At 53.4% G+C, this 10,615-nt stretch overlaps 3 protein-coding genes across 3 annotated transcripts; 1 reads left to right on the forward strand and 2 right to left on the reverse strand.

Annotated features, from left to right (window-relative positions):
• Positions 1-785: 785 nt before the first annotated feature.
• LDX57_003593 (uncharacterized protein) lies at positions 786-3,125 on the forward strand (the record flags this gene model as incomplete). Its single annotated transcript, XM_046085244.1, has 1 exon — positions 786-3,125. The coding sequence occupies one exon, from the start codon at positions 786-788 to the stop codon at positions 3,123-3,125; it is 2,340 nt and encodes a 779-aa protein (XP_045941207.1).
• Positions 3,126-4,542: 1,417 nt separating this feature from the next.
• LDX57_003594 (uncharacterized protein) lies at positions 4,543-6,538 on the reverse strand (the record flags this gene model as incomplete). Its single annotated transcript, XM_046085245.1, has 2 exons — positions 4,543-6,047; positions 6,187-6,538. 2 exons carry the CDS (start codon positions 6,536-6,538, stop codon positions 4,543-4,545), a joined length of 1,857 nt encoding a protein of 618 aa, XP_045941208.1.
• Positions 6,539-9,755: 3,217 nt separating this feature from the next.
• Positions 9,756-10,202, reverse strand: LDX57_003595 (uncharacterized protein; the record flags this gene model as incomplete). Its single annotated transcript, XM_046085246.1, has 1 exon — positions 9,756-10,202. The coding sequence occupies one exon, from the start codon at positions 10,200-10,202 to the stop codon at positions 9,756-9,758; it is 447 nt and encodes a 148-aa protein (XP_045941209.1).
• Between the last annotated feature and the right edge of the window lie 413 nt (positions 10,203-10,615).

The following is a 10,615-nucleotide window of genomic DNA, read 5'->3' on the forward strand; positions in this document are numbered from 1 at the left end:
CCGTCGTTTCATCCTCCATCGAGACTCTCCTGACCTCCCTCCCCCCTCCCTTTCCCTTCTCGCCCTCTCTCGCCTCTCTCCCTCCCTCCTCCTGCGGTCCTACGGCATTCTGCCTATCCCATTCCTCTTTCTTCCTCCCTCCCCTTGGACGGTACCGTCATTCGTCCGGACGTGTCGCTCTCTCTCGCTCTCTCGCTTCCCTCCTTCGCTGCCGATTTGACATCGAGCATCTCTTTCTCTTCAATTCTCTTCAATTCTCGCCTGCCGTGCCTCTTCCTTGGTTAACGTCCACGCTGCCAGGTCGCCATTCTTTTCCATTATCCAAAAATTCTCCGGACTCGCCTCGTGGTGTTTCAATTGCTTCGTCACGACCCCATCAATCACTTATCAGATAGATCTCTGGACGCCTCTCTCGACCACTCGTTTCCTCAGAGACTTCGTACAAGACCCAGAATAACAAAAAGCTTACGTCGGAATCATCCGAGGGAGAAGATCTGCCACTCACCATCCAGCCCGTCTCCGAATTCATTCCTCACCTCACGGCCCAGTGCCACCGACGATCCGTTGACTCCCCTTCGACCATGAGATAGTACTCTGGCAGTCACAACCCTTCCATTCGTTTCGCACCCCTCCGCCCGTCCTCTAATCGCCCGGCGGCTGGTATTCTCGATTGATTGTCTTCGGCTGGTATTCTCGATTGATTGTCTTCGGCTGGTATTCTCGAAGAATCTACCTCTCCCTCTCCCTCCCCTCCCCCTCCTCACTCTCTTCACTCGTCATTCGACATGATTGTTCCCAAGCCCCCCGTCAAATTGGAGGGCCACTGTTCCGTCATTCACGACAACACGCTATACACATACTCCGCCAATGGTTTCGCCTCTATCCCGCTCGAACGCAATGGAACGTGGTCGAAGCTCCACATGGGAGAACCGGTCTCCAATGCCGCCTGCGTCACCGGTGGCATCGACGGCGACGAGGGCCAACAAGCGCTCTACGTAGTCGGAGGTACCCCGTCCAAGTCCAACGGGAAAGGCCCCGGTGTGCAACGCTACTCCTTCAAAGAGAAGAAGTGGAAATCCTTCGAACCGTCTCAGGAGAACATGGCCAACCGAACCGACCACAACGCCGTCTACCTCAAGGATTCCGCCTCCATTCTCGTGTACGGCGGTCACCAGAAGCATCAAACCGACGCCTCTTCCGATACCTTCGTCATCAACACCGCGGACCCCTACAACATTTCAGCTTTCGAAGCCTCCAAGGCGTCGCCGGTCTTCTATCCCGTATTGCTGTCGTGGAACGACAAGGAGGCGGCGTTGGTGGGCGGTCTCACGGACAAGAAACAGGTTTACTTGTTCGATCCCGCCAAGGGCTGGCGCAGCTCCGACGTGACCATCGCCAAGGAATTGTCCGACGACGCCCGATGCGCTTTGGTGAAGGGAACGGACGGGAGCAAGATTCTCGAAACGTTCGACATGGGAAGCTCGCCCAACACGGTGACCAGCGAAACTCTGCTGAAGGCCGGCGGGAAGTCCGCCAGCTCCAGCTCGAAATCAAGCCGACGGAAGCGCATCACCCTCGACGACTACCCCAAGTATGACGACTCCTTGGCCTCTTCCACGAAGCGGGACGACTTCTCCATCGCCCAGGGCGACAACCAGGTCGTCATCTCCAGCGGCAGCGGCACCGACACGCTGGCCATCTTCAACCAGACCTCCAACAGTTGGGTCAATGCCACCAAGTTGTTCTACGGCGACGAGCCTCGACAAAAGATTCTCCCCACCACATCCTCCACCTCCACCACCACGTCCGGTCCCACCTCGACGGCCTCGGAATCCAGTCCCGCCACCACGACCCCTGCAGCGGGCTCCGGAGTGGACAACTCCAACGTCGGCACCGTCCTGGGCGCCACCCTGGGAAGTATTCTGGGCGTGGCGGCCGTCCTGCTGCTGATCATCTTCCTGATCAAACGCAAGAAGAATGCCTTGAAGCGGGCCGCGCAGGGCCAGAACGGTGACAAGGATCGTCTGAGCTTCCAAGACCGCGGCGTCGAGCCTCTCGCCCAGTCCGCGTATCCGATGGCCAAGAGTCCCGCCCCGCTGGCCGCCTCCTCGGTCGACTCCCTGGCCATCTTTGGCGGCGCTGCGGGCGACGAAAAATCGTCCGGTGCCCTGGGCGCCGCTCGCGGCAATGGCCAGAAACCGTCGCCGTTGAAGCCGAGTCCGTTGTCCATGCAGTCCGAGGTCACGGCCGTCGGCACGCCCGCGTCAGTGGACAAGGCTATCGAAGCCCATGGCATCTCCCCGGCCAACCATCCGGGCGATCGCCACACCGATGAAGGCTGGAGTCGGTACTTCCAGGACAACAGCGCGACGGATCTGACCCAAGCGCCTCCTAAGCCGGCCTTTGCCCGCGCCGAGGATCGCTCGAGTCAAGTCAGCCAATGGCCCGGATCGACCCTCGAGCCGGTGAGTCGGGTGGTTGTGGAAGAGCACCAGCCGCCCAAGCCGGCGTTCGCCCGGGCGGAGGATCGCGCGAGTCAGGTCAGCCAGTGGCCCGGGTCGACCCTGACTCCGGTGAACCGCACGTTCTTTGAAGAGCAGCAGCCTCCGAAGCCGGCGTTCGCCAGAGCCGAAGAGCGTTCCAGCCAAGTGAGTCAATGGCCGGGACCGACCCTGGCGCCACTGAACATGGGTCTGCTGGAAGAACCCAAGCCTCTGGGACGAGTGGTCACGGGAAGCCCAACCACCGAACATACGTCGTCGCCCAAGGACGGCCGGTACATCAACATTCCCGAGAGTCAGTCCGCTCGCATCTCCAGCGCCAGCTCCATCAGCAACCTGTCCGACGACGAATGGGAGCGCCGGGACGGACTACCGCACGGCATGCACCAACAGAGCTGGATGGGTCGTCCTCCCAGCAGCACGTACAGCCGAAGCATGTACAATCCTAGCATGTATAACCCGAGCTCGCGCGATTTGCCGTCGATGCCGCCCACCGCCACCAACACGCGCGGATCCAGCATTCTGATCCCCGACACCTACGAACACGAACCCCTGCCGTCAGACTCAAACCGTAACAACATCAATTCCGATATGAGTTGGCTCAACCTGCATGCCGAACGCTGACATTCCTCCGGGGTGCACAGTATCATTCGCTCACTTTCCTTGAACAAAATAATCAAAAGCCACCCACCGCCGCTGTCTCTCTTTTTGTCGTGTTTCGTGATATCCCGCCCAGTTTAATATAATCACTCTTTCGCTCCAAGCACGGGTTCCAGCAGGGTTGCAAAAAAAGATCAAGTCACCTGTAAAAAGATTAATTCTTGTTGTTCTCCACGCGTCTTCATCTTGGGATGGATCGATGTACAGCTTAGCTAGCCGCAATTTCCTTTCCTTTCCTTCTCTTTTTTCCCTTTGCCCATCTACGACATATTAACCATCCTCTCTCTCCCTCCTTCACTGGCCAGAGTCGAGCGTTGAAGCGTTCCATTCCGTCTAGTTCTCATATTTTCTCCAGCATTTTCTTGTTCTTGTTCCATGATTGATTGATTGTTTGAATTTCAGCCACCGTGCTGTTCTTGTTTAGTTGTGCCCGTCTGTCTGTATCTGTCAGTTGTCAGTGCCTGTTGGGAGGGGTTGGGTTCTTAGGGATCGGATCGGTGTTGCTTTTCTCTGCTCGTTTCTCATACTTTCTATTGTATGCATTGTACATAGATCTGTTGGTTTGTTTTGTTTGCGATTTTGGTGGCTTCCACCTCACTTGGTATTCCCTGCATGCTATAACCTTTTTGGCATGGTTGTTTGCTTGCTTGCTTTAGTTGTTGATTTGTTGTATCTCTCTTGATCTTGATCCTGGACATTTTCAATCGAATGGATTGATGGTTTATTTCATCTTGGTGAAATACAAACGAACGAAACGAGTAATTCCACACGTATACAGGAATCAATCATACAGGATGCTATTCTACCCTACTTACCTACCTACTATACGTAGGCGAGGCAGGTAGGAAGAAAGAGCATGGAAGGTTCCCATTCAAACAAACAAAATGGGAGGGTTCGGGAATCTCAGTAGAATGCGAGAAACCAGGGAGACGGTAAAAGAAAACATGGGGAGGTCATCAAGTCATAAGGGGTCATTCATCATCAATCTGACATCCAAAAAAAAAAAAAAAAAACATCAACAAGATATCACAATGTCATAAAGTAAAACAGTCTGTGTGGTGTTGGGCTTGCTTGCTCGCTTGCTTGCGCTTACGCTTTCAACTGATGCAATCAATCAAAAATTGCGTGTGAAATCAATCGCTTTCCCCGCCATGGTATCATCAGATCGCAGGATATCAAATCAAGTCATCGAGGTGAAGGGGAAACATCATAAAGCAATGCAATTCAAATTCAGTCCCGAAATAGAGTTTTCGCTCTGCCGAACAGTTTCAAAACAAGGGGGTTCATTCAGTCATAAGACAGTCGATATCAAAAAAACGAGGTGTCATCGCAGAAACCAGGATTGAATTCGGTTCAAACAGATATCAAATCAAGTCACAAATCAAGCATAACGGGGTTGCTCATGGACCACCGAACGCGAACGAGCCGCGTCGCCCGGATACTCTTCGATCTCATCCGGGAGACGATACGTTCCGCGCGAGGACCCAGATGATGGACCCTGACTCTGCACTCGGCGATGTCGTTGGTTTCTTTTTTCCGAGCAACTCTTTGTAAAAGTGGTGCGCTCCTTGCGTTTCTCGTTGACATGCTTCCACTCCTCCAGGGCGCCGTTGATTCCCATGGCCGCGAGACCGATACTGGCGGCGTCGACGACGTTGCCCTTGATTCGTCGTCTGCGAGCCTCCTCCGGCGACATTTCACCTTCCTTGACCATTTCCAATCGCTTGTGATGCTGCTCCATGCTGCTGTGGACCGAGTGGGCTGCGTGAATCGAGGCAACGGTAGCCAGACCGGTAGCCATGAGCGTCTGGCGAGTGAGTTTTTTCTTCTGTTTCTCCTCATCGGTACTATTTCCAGGGTCAGAATCCTGTCCTTCTGTTTTGCAATCCTCGTGACGCCGATTTTGATCATTGTGGTGACCACCGTAGCCTTGGGGTCCAGTCATGGCGGTGGTCGACGCAGCACGAGGCCTTTGCATGTCGCTGGGGTAAGAGGATCGACCTACATCTACATCTCTGGGATCCCGGGAGGGCCTGGAGCGTCTGGGTGACACGTAACGTCGGGACCTATGGCCGCTATCGTAGTCCTCGTCATCCGAGTACTCTGAGTAACGGGATGGGCGACTGCGGCGGTGGTAGTCTCTCCGGTCGTCGGAATCCTTTTTATCATCGAGGCCAAGGGCTCCCAGTCCGCTTCTGATATAATCGGTCACGCTCTTGCTGCGCTTTTTCTCCCGACGCGGGTATTCGTCGTAGCTGTCCCTCGAAGAAGATCGGCCTCGGTGGCGAGACTTGGACCGGAACCGGTCGTATGCTTCCTTGCCGGCCGCTGCCAAAGCCCCCGTGGCGGCAATATCCCCGAATCCGCCTCGGCTCTTGGAACGTCCTCGGTGCCTCGACCGGGACCGAGAGTGGGATCCATTCATGAGGTGGTTCGCAGCGAGACCGGCCAGAGTGGACTCGATGACATGGCGCTTCGAATGCTTGTTCGGATCGCGGTCGACCAATCCATCGGTTCCTCCGGCGGTGATGGCGGCGGTAAGAATCCGTTTGCCTTTGGCACCGGTCCAGTCGCCGGGGTCCTTTCGTGATCGGAAGGCTTCCACTGCACCTGCTGTCACGGCCGCTTTGACAGCCTGGGCGATCCGCTGCTCGCTCTTGTCCCGACCATGGCGGCTCCTGCTTCGAGTCGGCGAAGGGGAGTAGGAAGAAGCCCTATGGCGATGAGAACGGCCACGGCTATGGTCCCGATGCCTCGAGGAGGCCGAAGAAGCGGCAGCGCCAAGACCTAGGGCGCCTAACGCCTGCTCCGAGAGAGACTTGCGACGCCTGGGGGGCGATGGCGAGCGGCTGCTTGAGGGAGAACGCGAATACCTATGACGGTGTCCTAGGATAGGTCAGCGTCTGCTCCAAAGAAAGAAGATGATATCTACATCCTCGGCTCTTCCTGTAGTTACAATAACCCTTGCGAGTGAAAGATGCACCCGGACGGGACAAGTAGATGTGCACAACTAAGAAAGACTTACGTCGATCATCGTGGTGTCTCGATCGCCGACTATGGCGCGGGCGGGAATAGTCCGAGTCCTCATAATACGGGTCCCGACCACCCATCGAATAGGATCTGCGCACGTCCTCTTGGACGGAGGATACACGAGAGTGGCGGGGTGGCGGAAGGCCGTACCCATATTCGTAGCCATAATCACCCTTGGGGTATTCAGAGGGGACTTCCTCGATGGAATCATCGCTCCTGTTGCGTCGGCGCAGGGCACCGGCATCTCGACCGCCATAGGGGTCCTCGTAATATTCCTTTGCGTAGCCAGACGGGCGGGCGTGCCGATCGCGAGGACGTCGATAATGGCGCTCCTCGTAGTAAGCCATTGTGGGGGTGGCTGGTACGCTAAGATGGAGGGGAAGAGATAGTGAAGATGGGGGGCAAAGTCATGGGGATGCAAGGGGAATGAATGAATAGAACTGGATGAGATGGGAAGGGAGAAAGATGGAAGACAGAGAGAAAGAGAAGGAGAGGAATAAAAAAGAACAGAAGCTGAGACGATGGCCCAATCCAGCCAGGCACGGGACGTGGCGAGAGGCGGGGCTTGTCAGTGACGTAGGGCCAATCTGGAGGATTTGGTTTGTATTGATTCAATTATTTACATGTTATCTCTTCTGCTTGATTTGTGTCTTTCTCTTTCTATCATTATTGTTCTTTTTATCCTTGTTTTAAATTATCTCTCTCATTTACAGTTATAATACGACCCTTTTCTGCCCAACGTCGTAGATGTTTCAGACCGCGCTGGGCTCGTCCCCAGAATGAGACATTGAAGCCCTCTGCCGATGACTAAACGCCGTTGACATCATGCGGCATCGTCAAGCCCGGTCTGGTCTGCGTTTGGCCTCGCTGCCATCGACCATGCCTGGCCAAGGCTATCTCAACGTTAGCACATCCCGATCAGATCAAATCAAGTTCGACCATGGGCCCGTCACCGTTCCTGAACCCGCCCTGTCAGGTCCTCGGGTCGGTGTGGCTTCCGCGGATTGGGCACGCTCGTTCCATGGTTCCAGAGGACCCTCTCATAGCACCCTACGATGAAGTCGCCTACATGAAATCCTACGCCGATCAAATGCGCCAAGTCCCTCATGACACCATCATCCTTGTATATCTCATATTCCATAGGGTAAGTACTGGCTAGTATACAATACATGGCAACTGGCTCTCCGGCCATTCTCTGGTGGTCCAATCCAAAAAGTTCATAGAGCGCACACGAAATCAAAATCAAACAAAAAACGCCCTCAATTCCAAGAGTAAAAGACAGGTGTATAGAGCGGTATCCAAGAGCATATTCGAATAAAAAAAGAGTCCTCCAATAAAATTCACCACGTACCGAACAATCCTTTTCAATGAGTTGCTGTACATAGATGAAACGGCTCGAGTCCTGCTATCCAGTCTGCCAATCTGGAGCTGAATCATTTTCCATAACCTGATTAGGTCCCGACCATATCTGTCATTCTCAGACAGTCGGAACGACAAAATCACGAAAAGAGGGCTGAGCGTGGCTCCGTAGTCACCCCGAGTTGATTCTCGGGGCGCATTATTTTTTCTTTCCCTCTCTTTGAACGCCAGATTCGCCTGCTAGTCAAACGAAGTCGCAAATAATAGACCGACACGATGATGGTCGTGGTCAAAAGAAAAATGGGAGAAAAGGGCCGTGATAATTCTTTTTTGGTAGAACACCTGGTACGCTCATGCTCGTCCCGTTTTGGGATTTCAGGGGCATGAGTCTTTCCACACAGGTTTACCTCACGTCAAACTATTGACTCCGTTACATCGTTCAATAAGGCTGTGAGCGGTGGGTGCCACTGGAGATCATAGAATTCATGTTCGTCATGCTCTCATAAGCGTTTCCGTCCATTTGGGACTGGCTCGCCGATCGCTGGTGGCTGTAAGTAGGACTGGTCCTCCTACTTCTCCACCCACTGCTCCCTTCGCTTTCACGTTCGATCATACCCGTAGGCATGTCCTCCGAATGTGTCCGGTGTGTCCGGATGTGCTGCTTCATGTTGTCCTTCCGCGTGAAAGCCTTGTTACAGATCGGACAGTGCACACTCTTCTCCCCAGTATGCTTTTTGCCATGACGAGCGGCGTGACCCGACGTCGTAAAGGTAGCGGAGCAGCCGTGACTCGCGGCGAAAGGGCAAGGATACTTATTCTTCCGCGTCCCTCGGGCGGCCGTCGTATCTTTGGATCCACCGATCGACGTCGGCGGAGACGGAGGATCAACCATAGAATTAGCGCTGAGCCGCTTCTCCGGAGCGGGCATCGCTGAGGAATAGCCGGGGTATTCTTGACGACTTTGTTGGAAGTATGACCCGGTGCTGGCACTTGTTGTATAATCATAGGAGCAATCCGAGGATCCGGGAGATGTCGGCTGCGTCGCTTCGGACACGGGATCGAATTGTTGCCTCGTCACCCTCGGGGATACTGCCGGGGACCTGGAATAGGCGCTCCCATAGCGATAGTCTAGGCCGACGGCCTGGCGGGGTTGTTCTGATGGATAAGGGTATGTAGGAGACGACTGGTGCCTCGTTATCCTCGGTGCCGATCGAACGGCGAATGACGGATTGTCATCATTGTTCAGGATCGACACAAAACTCCCTTTGCAGCTCGCCATTTCCTACACCACCGAGGTCTGGTAATATAATTAAAAAACTGCCAAACCGGTTAGCTAGGCTTTCTTGCTTCGTAGACCTTTTTGTGTTCTTTTTGCCTTCTTTCTTTCGGTTCCCCTCCTTCTTCCGTCTCTTTTGCTTTTTCTTCCCACACTTTGGTTGCTTCGCTTTTCCTGCGTGTTGCTGTTCTGACAGAATCACGCTTCGTCAAGGAAAAGATTGCAGTTGTCTCAGGACACCCAAGATATAGGAAAGAAAGCCCGGAGATAGGAGGGGGAAGGAAGAAAGAAAGGGTAAAAAAGCAAAAAAGCCGAAAAATCAGAACGAGGAAAGCCGAAAGTACACACCAGCTAACGTCGAGGATGTTTGTCCTTTCTTTTCGTGTAACGCGCACCCGATCTGTCGATAGGCACCTAGGCGCAAATCTGACAGCAACCCGACGGATGACTTGAGGCGTCCTTGCCTAACCTCTCGATGTCGAACCGGATAGAATCCCGACCAGATCTCCCACGTTCTGGATCAAACCGAACTCAAAGCTGATCCCACGCCAATCGACGGGTAAGACAACGATGTCGCAAGGGGGGTGGGTGGTTTTCTTTTCTTTGGCGCCCACTAGTTGCTGCGGGCAGGCGGATAGGAAAGTGATGCTTGAGAAAGGTTGTAAACCGGTCCGGGAGACGTGCAGGGTTTAGATGAAAAGTGAATTTGGGGGGAAGGTTCAGGAAGAAAATAATAATAATAATAATAGTGATAGTCAAGAGGCGAAAATCACGGGCACCAGCAACAGTCTTCCAGAGAAGTGCGGGGGCCAAGAATGAAACCAGATGAAAGTGATAACGATGAATCCGAAGATAGATGGTGGGATTCACAAAATCCAGATGCAAATCAGATGTCCAGTAATGAGAAGGAAAGGGGAGGAGAAATGGGTTTAAACGGATCGCATCAGAGGATACCGAGCAAGCGTCAATGGGGGGAGGAGAGATGGTGGAAGAGGAGATACGGAGATAAGCAGGTGGATATCGATAAATTGATAGAAAAGGGAAGTAGGTCGAAAAGGTCGTATGGTGAAGGAGAGGATGACAATGGTAACGGTCTTGCGCCGGAGGGGGAATAGTAGGGAACGGAGAGAATTGAAGAAGAAGAGAATAAGAAGCGAAGAAAAAGCGGGATTAGGGATGAGAAGAATGGCAATGGGAAGGGGGAGGCCGAGGAAATAAAAGCGAGGAAGAATAAGAATAAGAAGAGCAGAGAAGAAGACCAAGCATCTTGAAACTGGTCCAGGGTCTCTCCCGAAGCTCTGGCCATCTGGGAAGAGCGTCAAGGCAGTCAGTCTTTCGCCGTCGAGGCCGTCGAGTCCGTCAGTCAGTCCGTCCATTTAGTCTAGTCGAGCAGGGTGGGTTAAGGGAGCGGACTAGTGGCAGACTTAGTTCGAGGAGGGTGTCGACGAGCGACTTTAGTTCGGGTGTGGAGCCTGGGAGCAGGCATCTTCATTTGGAGAAGAAAGAAACGTTCAATCCTTGGTTGATGGTTTGATGGCTGACGGAGTGAGGAAATTGAAATTGTTCCCCTCCCAAGAATCACGGCCAAGGGTCTGCCCAGAGTTCTCTTTTTTTTGTGTGTGTCATTTTTTATTTTTGGTCTCCCCATCATAAGTACGGGTGGGTAGATGCAGGGAATTTGGGCGGTTTTCACGAATGATAAAACCCATTACAGCAGGGCGGAAGCCAACCCCAAGAGGAAAAAAATAATCATCATAAAATTATGGAAATACTACCCTGGGTCTGTATG

Source organism: Aspergillus melleus (assembly GCF_016097325.1).
Source record: "Aspergillus melleus strain CBS 546.65 chromosome Unknown contig2, whole genome shotgun sequence".
In the NCBI taxonomy this organism is placed as follows: domain Eukaryota; kingdom Fungi; phylum Ascomycota; class Eurotiomycetes; order Eurotiales; family Aspergillaceae; genus Aspergillus; species Aspergillus melleus.